The sequence below is a fragment of the Stegodyphus dumicola genome, chromosome 1, assembly GCF_044657685.1.
Source record: "Stegodyphus dumicola isolate Sdum_Otavi_A_Nest chromosome 1, ASM4465768v1".
In the NCBI taxonomy this organism is placed as follows: domain Eukaryota; kingdom Metazoa; phylum Arthropoda; class Arachnida; order Araneae; family Eresidae; genus Stegodyphus; species Stegodyphus dumicola.
In genome coordinates, this window is record NC_140768.1 from 86,167,087 (window position 1) to 86,182,393 (window position 15,307).

The 15,307-nt window shown below is 32.5% G+C and overlaps 1 protein-coding gene across 1 annotated transcript in view; it reads left to right on the forward strand.

The window, feature by feature from the left end:
* LOC118192462 (mitochondrial inner membrane protease ATP23 homolog) overlaps positions 1-15,064 on the forward strand; it is a 39,317-nt gene extending 24,253 nt beyond the window's left edge. The window contains exons 3-5 of the mRNA XM_035363440.2: positions 1,853-2,069; positions 9,929-10,018; positions 14,766-15,064. Coding sequence (XP_035219331.1) covers positions 1,853-2,069; positions 9,929-10,018; positions 14,766-14,966 — 508 coding nt within the window. The 3' untranslated portion in view covers positions 14,967-15,064. The remainder of the gene's footprint in view (positions 1-1,852; positions 2,070-9,928; positions 10,019-14,765) is intronic.
* The last annotated feature ends 243 nt before the right edge of the window (positions 15,065-15,307 follow it).

The window sequence follows — 15,307 nt, forward strand, 5'->3', positions numbered from 1 at the left end:
ATACAATTAAACAATGACTGTAGGCAATATTGGTGCACAAATCTTTAAGTAGAATTTTTTCGATATCTCTTATTCTAGAAAAGAACAGATACTTTAATTTTTATTTATCATATATTATTGATAATTTTTTTAGAAATATGCATATGTCTGGATATCTGTTATAAACTAAACTCGGTGGCGTAACAGCCCTAATTGGCCGAGGCTTGCAGTGCACAAAATCTGCTTTCTTGACTGTAAGTCCCGGGTGGTCAAATGGTGGCCCAAATGCCCTGAACAAGTGGTCAGTTTGTCACAGGACCCCCGGTGTTTAGTCCCCAAGTGAACTTGGTACTCATTTTATCAACCCAAGTGATAGAAATCAAGGGATGAAAGGCTGAGTCGACCTTGCCCAGCACGAGAAGCCAACCCCGGACCTGCGGTGCTGCTGCCACTGCGCCACCGGGCCTCGAATATCTGTTATACATATATGAATAGTTGTATTGTTGAACTGAGAAATCAGTTGTACATTATCACTCCTTTTATTCTTTGTATTTATTTCAGACTGTGAATAACTCATTATACTTTTTTTTTATGTATTTAATAGTGGGATAATAAATGCTTGCTCAAGTCCTGAAATTAATTAGGTAATAGTTATGATGTGTTATTGAAATGCAGTTAAACTATTGCGTTTTTTATTATTTTTATTTACATAGCCTTTTTAGTTGCTATGTTTATTACAAATGCTTAATGTTATGCTTTTACTCCTGTAATCTAGATTGCCATACTAATGTATATTATAATGCATATGAAATCTCTTATCCCTTATTTAATTCTCCAATTAAAACAAGATTCAAAACTATCCAATTCTATTTTTAAAAAATGATAAAATACTGTTTTATACATGTCCGTAATCCGGACTCATTGGGACTTCGACGATTCCGGTTTAGGGTTTTTTCCGGATTATAGATCATCAATTTAAATCTGCTAAGATGGCATGCAGAAATGATACATTTAAAAATATGAAATCGTAATTTATGAAATAAAGAACAATTATGATCTAAAGTGTATCAAAATCTACAAAAATAGCTTAATATTTATTTGTTTACTTTATTAAACATTTCTTTCAATGTAAGTTGTTTAAGATGCTTCCACAAAAAATTCAAAAAGTTTCTTTTTTTCCTTTTTCTTGTGTCATATATATAGTGGACTTTCCAATGCCATACTTCTCACATAATTTTGAGGCGGATAGGCCTTTATCCATTTTTTGCAGTAATTCCACTTTTTGTTTAATGAACATCGAAACATGTTTTCGCTTTGTAGATCCTTTGGCAGCTCCAGAATCGGAAACTCTTTTTGACATAATCAAAAGTTCAAGCTTAATTTTTATAAAATTGTTCTAACAGTCTGCAAAAAATAATAAGCTGGATCCAATTAGAAGATTAAGGAACAGCGCAATCTGCAACATTAACTGAAATGCCTTAGATAATTTTACCGTTATACATTAAACGCGCATGCGTAAACGCATCATGCGTTTACTTATGACACAAAGGAAAAAAAGGAACTTTTTGAATTTTTCGTGGAAGCATCTTAAACAACTTACATGTGCATAAAGTTTGTAGTTTTGAGGTCCGGATTATAGATAATTCCAGATTATGGACGTCCAGATTACAGACCTCGTACTGATAAAAAGTGTAATTGCTTGAACAACGTACTATTTACAAGATTTGATGCTAAGTTATGCTTTAGATAAAATTACTTCTTTGCTGATATCATGCTTTAATTAATTATAAACTTAAAATTATAGACTGCAGTGATAAAATTATTAAATGTTTTTATCTCCATAATTAATTTCTGTTTTTTTCCTTCCTCTTAGTGAAGTGAATTTGAATCGCCATATATCATGTGAGCCGTGTAGCAAAATTGTTACTGGTGGTTATGATGCTGAAATGAATCAAATTGTAATATGCCAGAATACTGCAAGAACCAAATCTGCAGTGCAGGGAGCTTTAGCTCATGAAATGGTTCACATGTTTGATTTTTGTCGGGCTAATCTGGACTTCAAGAATTTTGATCACTTGCTTTGCACTGAGGTAAATTTATTATGTAGTGATTCATTTCACTGTTTCTTAAACGTACTGTTATTTTATTTGAAGATGTTCAAAAGCTTTTGTAATCACAAACTAGTTAATCTTTTCAAGTGTTGAAATCGAGAGCAAGATTTAAGATTGATAAGGTCCTAAATTAAATGATTTTTGAAATTCTTCCCAGAGCCAGGCTCATATACAAATAAAATTTTACTGATTTGGTAAAGCAAAACTATTTATCTGTAAAATAATTAATTCCTTAAAATAATCAAAAAACACTTATTTGTTTTTAATATAGATTTATATTCAGTTTCAAAATGTAATTACTTATTAAATTTTTAAAAAGATTATATATTTTTCCTACTTTTTTAGAGAAATCTCACATCATATCATCAGAGATAATATCCTAAGTTTATAGCTTATTAGATGTCTTAATGAAGAATGATTTAGAACATATTAGAAAGAAATTAATTGTTTATTGAGGAAAGTTAAATTCATATTGCATTTGAATTGATTAACATAGCTTAAAGTTATCTTGATTAGTGATTATTAAGACATTTTTGAAAATTACATTTTAATTGAGCTATTTCCTTAATTCAGTTTTAGCCATGCTATAGACACACTTAAATATGAAGAATGATTTAAAACATATTAGAAAGAAATTAATTGTTTATTGATGAAAGTTAAATCCATATTGTATTTGAAATGATTAACATAGCTTAAAATTATCTTGATTTAGTGATTATTAAGACATTTTTGAAAATTACCTCTTAATTCAGCCATTTGCTTAATTCAGTTTTAACCATGCTGTATGCACTGCTGACTATTAATGCCATTGGTTGGCATGAAATTTTTATAGTATGTAGCTGAGGATAGGGCATAAAAATGATTAGCAGTGTGGCACACATGCAAATAATTGGAACTACAGTGCTACCTAGAATTAGTTTAAGCAAGGAGAAGGAATGTACAATAACAGATCTCCAAATTTTATGTTGGTAGAATAATAATATACTATGGATTGACATACTACCATATTTTTACTTACATCAGTTGAAATTTAGCCATTATCATACTAATGCAGAATTGATGGAACAACACCATAGGCTGATAGAGAATGCCTAAGAGGTTAGATATCTTGTGTGAATGGCTCACATAAACTGTACAGCTATATTATGTGTCTCAGCACAAGAAGATGAGATAGCTTTTTGCTGGTCACAGACTGTTTGCATGGCAGCCATTGCTTTTCCTACCTGTAATACAGTACAAAGTCCATAATCCGGACATCCATTATCTGATTATAGGACGTACATTATTTACCTGTGCGTGTTTCCGATAGAAAGTGACAGAGAGGTTATTGAAAATGAAAAAATTTTGATTGACAAGCTAGTTGGTATTCTCAACACAGCAATTACAGGACTTGAACAGTGGAACTTTGTAACTGAACAAAAAATTATGTCTGCTTATAAAATTAAAGAGAAAGTATTAGCACAAAAAAACAAAGCAACTTAAACAACTTACGTTGAAAGAAATGTTTAATAAGGTAAACAAATAAATATTAAGCTTTTTTTTTTTTTTTTTTTTTTTTTTAATTTTGATACTGTTTAGATCATAATTGCTCTTTATTTCATAAATTATGGTTTCATATTTTTAATTGTATAATTTCTGCATGCTACCTTACCAGATTTAAATTGATGATCTATAATCCGTAAAAACCCCTAATCCGGAATTGCCGAAGTCCCGACGAGTCCGGATTACGGACTTTGTACTGTAGTATAATACAGATGTCTTCAGTTACAGTGGTGCATTAAATGAGTCTCATGGATTCATGGATTGTGTGAAATTGCCTCCTGAGACAAATTGTGCTTCTGCAAGCAACATCATAATAGATATGTAAATGTCAGCATTAAGAGCAGTTTCTGGAATCTTGCTTTATATGCCTTCATACTGGATACTACTTATAATATGGGTGCATGTCCTGCTTATGTATGCCAATGCGAGTCCTGCTTATGTATGGTACACATATCTCCCATTCTAACTAGGCATTGTTGCATTACAATAAATTAAGGTCTGTTGTTGTTTCATATAATCAGAAAATTCTAGAGCCATTTCCAACAAGGCGATGCGTGATTATACATTATACACATTTCAATATACAACAGTTCCTCAGCATACAGAAGATTATGATTCTGCCCTGGCCACTGCATTCTTTAGATTGTTCCTTGACTGAGCACATAGTGAATGTGTGGTATCATGCAACTAACATAACAGAGACTAGCAGAAAAACTCTAATAACAAATTACAGCTTCTGAATTGCAGTATCTCGAAATGCAGTCCAAACTGTCTTTAAATCTATGTCCATTTAAAAATGGTGTATATTGCTCGTGGCCACATTTGATACTGATCATAGCTGTTTGTTGAATGCATCTGAAATTTAATGATTTCATCTTTGCAATCAGTAAAATATAGCATAGTTGGGTTATCTTTTGTCCTTGTTGATGTAACAATTTTAATGACCAGTAGTATATTACAAAATGCTAATTTTTTAAAAAGATTGTGCAGCTGTTTTATGCTTACATATAGGAATAATATTACTTAAAAAAATTTTTTTTGCAGGATAATTGGATAATTTTACATTAGTCTGTATATGCTTCAGGTTATAGTATGAGATCAATATTTAAATTAAGAAACAGTGCTAAATTTAGTTTTTCTAAATCGGGATTGGATACTATTGTTATTGGTATAATAAATATGTTTAAAATAAAAAAAAGATACTTAGAATGAATTGATATAGTGATGCCTCATATAAAGAACATGTATCTCAAAGTAAAATATGTCTTACATAATGAACTCGATCCTGCATTACCAGTTGCATATGTACCTCTTTGAGCATTAAATATTGAGCTAAAGTTTAATAAAATAGGTTTTAGTAACACATGTGCGTGCACACACACATACACATATATAAACAGATGTATGCATAAATAAAGGGTAATGAACAGAGAAACAGGTGAATAAACATATGTATTGTTATTTTTTTTACATATGAACAGATGCCAGTTTTCTTTTTGGCCCAGAACTTGAAGAAACATAAAGGGAAGTTTCTGTTGGTGAGAACACAAAGTAACTGCCTTCTGAAGAAGTGTAATTAGATTTATTCTGCATTTTTTTAAGTGAAAAGATATCCAGGTTGAAGCAAAACAATGGGATCCCATTAAGCTGACATCAAACTATTAATTATCTGTTCAATGATAATATCATGCAATACTTCAGGACCATTCTGAAAAAGAGAAAGGCCATATTAGGTAACATCTTGAAACTTAGACCTCCCATAAAGCAAAGGCATATATGTAAAATAATAAAAGCAGCAGTGCAGTCAAACTTAAAAAAAGAAGACAAAAAAAAAAAAAAAAAAAAAACAGAATTTTAAAAAAGCTGTCAGACAAAATATAGTATATATATATATATATGTAGTGTATGAAAATATTTTTACTATAATCTGTGTAAATTCTCAGCATTTTAAACAACGATGGGGTTTATAAATATTGGGTTTTAATAAAAGTTTCCTGCCACTGCAAATATCATCTGCGCAAACAGTTCACATTGTTGTGTTTAATCGTATTTTGGCAAACAATTTTGGGCATTTGAAAGAAAGACACTTGCTTTAGAACACTGTGTTGTGAAATTTGTAAAAAAATATCGTTATCATTAAGTACAAGGGGTCTGAAATGGAACAATCATGCTACCAGATACGAACCATCATTTACTTCCAGTTCTGTTGCAAAAAGTTAGCTACAGAATGTTGCCAAATCATGTGTATAGCTTTAGGTACTAATGTTGTATCATGTGACAGTGTGAAGATTTGGTACCAAAAGTTCACAAACAAAGACTATGACATTCAAGAGCATGCTGGCAGGTCTACTGATGTTGATGAGATCCCCCTGTGAAGATTTGTGGAAGAATTTGTGAAGGAGTTAGGCATTAATGCCATATCAATTAATTGTGCTATGCATTGCATAAACTTGACGTACAAATTCAATCGCTAGGTGCCGCATAAGCTGCTTCAAGCAGTTATAAGGACAGACATGTTCGAGCCTGCACTAATCTGCTTGAATGTCAGCGCAAAGACAAAATTTTGGACTGAATCGTCACTTGTGATGAAAAGTCGATTTACTTCAACAACACAGGCCAAAAATGAGGATTGGTCTGCGTCCGATAAGCTCGTCAGCAGCGTCACAAAATACAATTCGACTGAAAAAAAGATCATGCTTTGAATCTGGTGGGATTATCCACAAAGGGTAATCTGGGAAAAGTTAAGTAAGGTGTATAGCAAGATGCTAATTCAAGGTGACACTGCTATCAAGGAAAAACGTCAAACTGAGTTTCAGCAGAAAAATGTGATGTTATGTCAAGATAATGCAAGACTACTTATGTGTGCATTCACCAGCTGGATTCTGTATGGACTTGAGTGGGATCTTTTGCCACACACACACACCATATACCCCCCCATAGTCGCTCCTTCGGACTTCTACCTTTTTTCACACCTGCAGCTACATCTTGCTGGTGCTATTTTCCATTCTGCACAGGACGTCCGAAATGAGGTTAATCTGTTTTTGGACTCGCACCACCTAATCTGTGGGCCAAAGGCAAAAGAAAAACTGCCAAAACGTTGGTAGCAAATCATAGATTTGGGTAGTGATTACTACCTGCACTAAAGGTACTGCTCTCATGTTTTTGGTTTTTTTTCTCTAACTTTATTAAGAACATTTTTTGGTGGAAATCTTTCATTACAACCAGATATATAGAGAGAAATGTAAACAAAAAGTTAGAAATTTAGAACCAAATTCACAGACAGGAGGAAAAAAAAAAAAAGAAAGAAAGAAAGAAATTCAAAACCAAAAGAACCCAAAATTCCCTATTAAAATGTAAAAAATATTAACTTTTTTTTTTTTTTTTTTTTTTTTTAACTTTGCTTTCCAAATTTGAAACCAAATTTTACAAATTGAAAATTTCTTCCTTTTAATTTACCTTTTGGAAGATTTCAAACTTGCCATCGCCAATTTGTTTCGTCAATGACGCAAACTGCCATGGCATCTTCTTTTGAATTTCTGTCTTTTGTTCATTGTTTACTGAAAGGTAGGTTTTGAAATCAAGTTCTCTGTTAATTTTTATGTATATTGTGTATTGTTACGTTTTAATTTTAGTAAAATGTGTTTAATTATTTTTCTTTTACTTTACTGGACATTGAAATTTTTACATATGTACTTGTTTTTATATATTACACTCTTAGACAAAAAAAACAAAAAAAAAAAAAAAGATGCGCCGAGAAGATATAAAGCAAATTGGACACAAATTTATATGCATACAGGTTTTGACGGAAAATGCAAAATTTTACATTTTGGCTGCCAATGAATTAACGGTTGTTGCTACAGTGCATCTGATCTGTACAACTGGCAGGATATTTAAGAGGAGAAATTACGATTCCAGGTCATAAATTCTTCACGAATTTCATCCCGTGTACTCTGGTACAAAGTAACTATGCCTCACATACAGGTGCGATATGCGCAGATGTCAGAATATCAGAGCGGTTGTGTAGTTGGTCTCAAAGAAGCCGGTTGGTCATATTGGCGAATAGCTCGACATTTGAGCAGGAGCAATGCCACTGTTAGACAATGTTGGCAGGAATGGGTGAACCATGGCCACACACAGTGTCAGAAGGAAGTGGTAGGCCTAGAGAAACGACAGAACGTGAAGACTGAGCAATCGTCAGAGTGGCATTCACAGCCCCAGATGCATCATTATCATCGATTGTACGTGCAACTAGTGCTTCAGTGACCACAAGGACCATTCATAGACGACTCACAGAAAGGGGACTGAAGGTCACGGCACCCCTTGCGCCGACTGCCATTGACCTCTGTACAACGTCAAGCCCATTTGCAGTGGTGTTGGTCTCATTTGCACTGGAATGTCACTGACTGGAGTAGAATAGTTTTCAGTGATGAGTCCCGCTTTGAACTGAGCCCTGATGATCAGCGAAGGCGAGTCTGGAAACACCCCGGACAGCGGTGTAATACCAACCTTTCTCTCTTCCAGCCAACAACCAGGAGTGATGGTCTGGGGTGCCATTTCGTTTCATAGTAGGACCCTTTTGCTTGTCATCCATCGTAACCTTACAGCACAGCGGCACCTCGACGAAGTTCTAAGACCCGTTGTGTTGCCCTTCATGTCACACCACCCTGGGCTTACATTTCAGCAAGATAATGCCCGACTCCGCACTGCACATGTTTCTACTGCTTGCCTTAGTGCTTTCTGAACATTACCTTAGCCAGCAAGGTCACTGGATCTCCCTCCTGTGGAGCACATTCGGAGCATTATGGGCAGGGCCTTCTAACCAGCTTGGGATATTGACGATCTAATGCGCCAGTTGGACAGAATTTGGCACGATATCTCACAGGAAGACATCCGCAACCTCTATCAATCAATGCCAAGCCGAATAACTGCTTGCATAAGGATCAGAGGTAGACAAACACGTTACTGACTTTTTCACTTTGTGAAGCTCTATCACTTCAATAAAGCATCCAAGTTTTCTAAAACTGTAATCATTTGTTTTTCTGTACATGTACATCACTTCTACCAATTTTTGTCCCATTCGGATAACTCCTTCTTGGTGTGTCTTTTTTTTTTTTTTTTTTGTCTAAGAGTGTATATTTCATTTTTTGAATTCCTCTGTGTAGAGGAGGCATTCAGAACTTTTGGATGAACTGTTATAATAAATAATTTAGAATGGCTCATCAGTTAATTTTGGATGAACAGAAATGCAGTATGTTTCCTCAGAGAAAGGGATTCAGTTGAATCTGAACCACCTCCTCTTGATAACATTGAATCAGATTTTCATTGCATTCCTCTTCCTATATATGTTTTATAATTTTTGTATCTCACATATCTGCACTGATTTAGTGACAGGCTGATATTTTTTACATATTTATAGGGAATTTTGGATCTTGCTGGTTTTGAATTTTATTTCTTTCATATCTTTTGAATTAAGTTTTAAACTTCTTACTTTTTTATCTATAATTGATTTAATTTTTCAGCGGCACTTTGTGAGAAATAATATATGGATAGTTTTGTTTTAAAATAAAAAATGTTGATATATATATAATTCTTCAAAATGTTTATAATGTTTTGTGATTTTGGACAATACTTAGTGAATGACTAAAATTATAGCGATAGAAATCTATTAGAAACAGTGTCTTCATAACAAACTCCATTATGAAAGAAACTGTGTTCATTAAATGCGACACCACTGTATTTTTTATATATGTTTCCCTTAATTTTGAAAAGTGGCACTGTCCATATTCTTTTAAATGATAAATTCTTTAGCTTTTGCATAAATTTAACATTGTTAAAATCAATATATGGAGTTAAGAAACTACTGCTACTAGATGCAGATGGGGTTTTAATAATTTAATCTTTCAGTCATGGTTTAAAAATGTAGAAATGCAAGTTATATAGAGTGCAGTGAAATTTTTTGTCTGTTCTTTGCCTACGAACAAGACAGTGGAAACATATTTTCCTTTTTAAAAGTGATATACAGATTCTTAGCAATGTTGTGTGTAGTGCTTAAAATTTAGTGTAAAAATTAACTAAATCGTGTTAAAGCAGATATTTAAGCAATGAATAAATAAATAGAAACATTTCTTTATTGAAGTAGAAGTTACGTAAATTGCATTTTTTAGTAACATAGTTTCTGTAATATACCAAAAATGGAATTCATTTGTGTAAATACGTACACCAGTCATAAAATCTCCTTGTAACTATTTTATATTATAGCAATTGTATGCTGTTACATTTCTTGTATGTTTTTTCAGATCCGAGCTGCAAATCTTATGCACTGTTCCTTTTTAAGTGCTATGGTTATGGGTACAGCTTCATTAATGCGCATAAAAAGGCAGCATCAGGTTAGTTTACCATCATAATGTTGTTATTTTTTTAGTTAATTTTTTTTATTTAAATTTTCAGAGACAAATTTTTATTCGGTTTTGAGGGCTGTAAAAAATCGCCAAATTATTGTTGATGCCAATGCTGCCAAAAATAATCGTGGCAAGAAAGGAAGTATAATAGTAAATAACTATCCAAGATTGATGTTTTAATTTAGATGAAAGGTTAATTTCATATAATACTTTTTTATTATAATTTATGTGAAAAAGGCTAAACATGACTGAATGGAAGCATAAGAGTAAATAACTATTTCAGGTCATTATTATAATTTATATAAAAATTGCTAAACATAACTGAATGGATGCCTGCATCGCTAATTCGCTACCGACTTATCGCTAAAGCATAATTTCATCTTGCTGGTTGTTCAAACGTAATTTTCTATAATGAATGATGCCTTTTCTTTGAAAATATTCTCTGTAAATTGCAGAATCGCTCACTTATTTGTTTGCTGCTTTTTACGAGGGTAAGAACAATTGAATTTTTGTCAATTTTCTTTTACTTTTTAAGTGAAAATATGTTGATGTGTACATAGATAAAGTCAAGGGTGTGCACAAGTGCCATTTTTGTGCAAATCTAGGATTTCCTTTTTAAGTGAAAATAGGTCGATGTGCACATGGATGCCGAGTATGTGCAATTCTTAAAAATGTGTCAAGCAGTGGGTGATTCTGCACTTTACCCAAAATTCTATTGCCAACTTTTCGTCATGGGCAATTCCCAAATTGTTAAATCCATACGATATCAAAAAGGATTTAAAAATTAAACTAATATGTCAGTGGTGTCTTAAGAAATATAGAACTATATAAACTTACGCAATCTGAAATCAACGCGTACACTAGATTTGACGCGCTGTTAAATGAGCGTGTTTGTGTTTCTGCTTTTCCCCCTCTCTTAAATTTTATTCTTCAATAGTTTTTCTCTCTTTAATTCATATAAATTTATTATTTAATGAGTTTCATTTCTAATTTTTTGTATATTTATTTGTTTAAATTATCTGTCAATGAGAGATAATCATAAAATCATGCCTTTTTAGTTGCTTTGATTTAAAAGTCTTCAAATTCTGTTTTCAGAAATTTATTCCATATGTGTAAAAATGTAGTACTTATTTTAAATACTTCTATAATGAAGCTGATCTATATGTGTAATCAGAAGACTGTTGTAATACATATTGAGATTGCCCATCAATGTTGCATGCGCTAATCTGTTTAATGACGCGTGTTAATGCCATTTTTTTCAGTATGTTACTGAAATATCATTTACAGTTTTAATAGCATAATTTCCGGAAGAAACGCCGCGGTGTTTATGTATTTAAAACTTAAATTTTCAGCGGGTGCGCTGTTTCTACTCATGTGGCGTTTAGGTGCACTAAAAATAAAATATTTCCTATGATGGTCATTGTACATAGTTTAGATGGCCCTGTCATTGTACATAGACTGGTGCTGTTCCCACACAAAAGACCACTCAGTGGCTTTTTGCAAACATTATTTTATTTACATTCTTTCTCTTGAACAGACCTACATGCCTTATTCACCCTAAACGGGATCTCAGAACAATAACATTCTTCTCCCTTCAAATCAACATTCTCAACAGTTTGAATAGTCTCTCTCCTCTACCATTTGATGAATCTTCTAGGAACCATCCTCTCCCCACCCCTGCCTTTTCTGCAATTTTTTTCAAAGGCGGACACGGCTCCACCTGCCTCGCAATAACGAACTCTGACGTATTTCCCCTTCAGCATGAATCGAGTTTTCTTGGCATTCTGTCAGATACAGATCCCATCAGTTTGGGTACAAGTACTTGTTGGATAGTTTTTAAGTAAGAAGAGAGCGGAAAATTTTTGAAAATGTCACCTAAACGGCACAGAAGCTATACTGCTGGTTTTAAGCTTCATGTAATTTCGCATGCTGAACAAATTGGAAATAGAGCAGCAGCTCAAGAGTTTGAAGTGGACGAGAGATGTATTTGACATTGGAGAACTGAAAAAGAATTTCTTAAAAACATGCCATAACAGAAATGAGCCAAAAGAAGTGGTACTGTAAGGTGGCCGAATCTAGAGGACGACCTTGCAAACTGGATAAAGGAGCAACAAGGAAAGGGAATGGCAATTTCGACTGTAAAAATGTGCTTACAAGCAAAATTTATAGCAAAACAAATGAACATAAATGATTTCAAAGGAGGGCTTTGCTGGTGTAGCAGATTTATGAAAAGAAAAAATATTTCTGTGCGTACTAGAACAACAGTCGGGCAACAATTACCATTGGACTGGCAGAATAAAAAGGCATCTTTTCTAAAATATGTGACAGATATTATTGACAAAAAAACTTCTTCAGTCACGGATAATAAATATGGATGAAACACCATAAGCTTTTGACTCTCCTGCAAACAGAACTGTTGATGAAACTGGTGCAAAAACTGTATCTGTGCTTACTACGGTGCATGATAGAATGTCATTTACAAGTGTGTTAGCTTGTGCTGCAAACGGTGACAAGCTAAAGCCGATGATCATTTTTAAACGAAAGACTATTCCAAAGGAAGAATTTCCTAATGACGTAATTATTTGTGCAAACGAGAACGGCTGGATGTGCGAAACAATCATGCATGAGTGGCTACAAAAAGTTTGGCAGTGTCGTGAGGGATCTTTTTTCCAACCAAAAGGGTTATTGATAATGGATTCCATGCGTGCTCATTTACTTGAGTCAGTGAAACCAGATGTCAAAAATTGTCTGCGACTGTAGCAATAATTCCTGGTGGTTTGACAAAAATCTTACAACCATTAGATTTGTCAGTTAATAAATCCTTCAAAGCTGAAGTCCGAAAGCGGTGGGAGTGTTGGATGAGTGAAGGGTTGCATACGTATACCAAAAGCGGTAAAATGCGTAGAGCATCTTATGAAGAAGTTGCAAAGTGGGTAGGAAGTGCATGGAAGTCAGTAAAAACATTGTTAATAATAGCAGGTTTCAAAGAAGCTGAAATTATATCCTTAGATAAAGAGACTGTAAAACAAGAGGATGAATGTGATGATCTGGAAGACTTGGACTTAAATCAGGATTTACTAAATCTTTTTAATTCAGATAGTAAAGAATCAGATTTTGATGGCTTCATATGATGTATAGTTTGCTGTAATTTCTTTTGTAAGTAAAATTTTAAATTTCCTTTTGTCATCCAAATTTAATATTTCGTTGTTGCAACATTTTTTATAATATAGTCTGAGTATTACAAATATGGACTTCTTTAGTGGATAAATATAAGTATATATGTAAACGTAAATATATTTTCAACATTTCTTACCTTTAATTTATTTTTGAGTTATGGTTTCATTTCATGCATTTTTCTTAACTGATATGTCATATATCAGGACTTAGGTTGAGATTTTGCATCTATACGGCCCACGACGATAACACGCACAATTTAATCTGTTGCGGCATTTCTGTGTAATTTTATTTTTTTTTCCACCATTTTATGATCTATTGTAGTTGCCTTGAACTAAAAAGCATCAGCTTTGTATAATAACTTTATTGCTATTCTAAAACATAAAATTCTTTAAGAGAAATATTGTCTGCAGCGCAGTGCGGCTAAGAACGCTATTCTACTGAAACATAAACATGAACAACTGTTGCCACTCACACAAACTTAATAGTAAATAAAGCACGTTGCCAGTAACAAGATTATTGCAAAAATCATAACATAAAATTAAGCAGTGAGGAAATAAAATATAAAGAAAAAAAAAAGAAATGCAAATATTAAATATGCATCCAACATATTGATTTAACATAATATGTTTGTTTAAAATTGTAATTAAATTCCTATAAACTCCTGATTAATCAAGGCAATATCAAGAAGGATCTCCACAATAAACCCAGCAGTAGCTAAAAAAACAATAACATACAAGAAAGAATAGCCCGTATTATGAATAATGGAAAAAAAAAAAACTATGACTATTTTACCTGAATTTTTACGCAGTTTAATTAGAAAACTTCATTTGGTTAAGTAAATTAAATCAGCATTCAAAATAAAAAGAATATACTTCATAACAAAAAGAACAATGCTTTTATTTATATCACCCTTGTATTTTGATAGAAGTCAGTTGGAAACAGAAGATATTGGCTATACATTTAATATATTTTTATGATTTCACAATTTATTTTAATGGACAATTTAACAATGTTTATATATTCCAGATTATGTGCAATTAAATTACATGTTGATTAAAACATTTCCTAAATATTAGGATATCATTTGCTATTACTGTTGTTTTTCTTCTTCTTTTTATACTTTCCATAGAAATTCTGCTTTATTCTGATAGTCTGTGATAGTAAATGTTTCATAAATATAATTTTTGATAAACTTAACATTTTTTTTTTTTTTTTTTTAAATAGAGCCTGATTAATTTGCCTTTGGTTAAATGAGAGCTGATTATATATTTAAAATTTAAACAATGACATGAAAATAAAAACTGAGTTGCAGTCCCTTAATCTCTTATTTTAACTTATTACATTACTTTGAACTGTAAATGTTAATTTATCAATTTTTCTAAAGAATTCGTTGAATATTCAAGTAAGTGTTTCTATCAGAAATACATAATTTTCATTTCTGTTTACTATAATCATAGTATATGTTTGATGCCTAACCCATAATAAATGAATTCTTTATCAAGGAAAATTATTATTCTTAGTAAATAGTTTTTTTTAACCAAGTACTTGTTATTTTTAGGAGTGTGTTAAAAGAAAAGCTCTAGCTTCAGCCGTAGCTGTTAGAAATGTTTCTCAAGAGGAGAGTAAAGCAGCGCTAGACAGAGTATTTACAAAATGTTATAATGATTTAGAGCCTCTAGGTAGGCGTTTAAGAAGAAATTCCCATGATATGGATAGAGTTTATAGAGAAAGGTATCTCTATGGATATGGCCATGCATAGATTAAATAATAAATTAAATTATTCAGTTTTTTAATAGAGATAAGACATTTTTATATAGAGTCATTTTTATAGACTTAAAATAAATCCATTGCAAAGTGTTTTGTTGTTGATCATTGTATGTGTACATGACTTAAAGTTTTAACATTCATAGAACTCATAATTTCATTTCCAGTTAAAAGGTTCTCTTTTTCTTGTTATATCTGCTTAAACATATACAGTCAAAAGCCACTGTTTATGTTCGTTCGCGAAGTTTTCGATAAGTCATATCATTCTTAACTTGAACGAAAATGAAATTTGTTATAGCGTTGCACTTAGTCTTTCATATTTGTTGTCAGTAATTT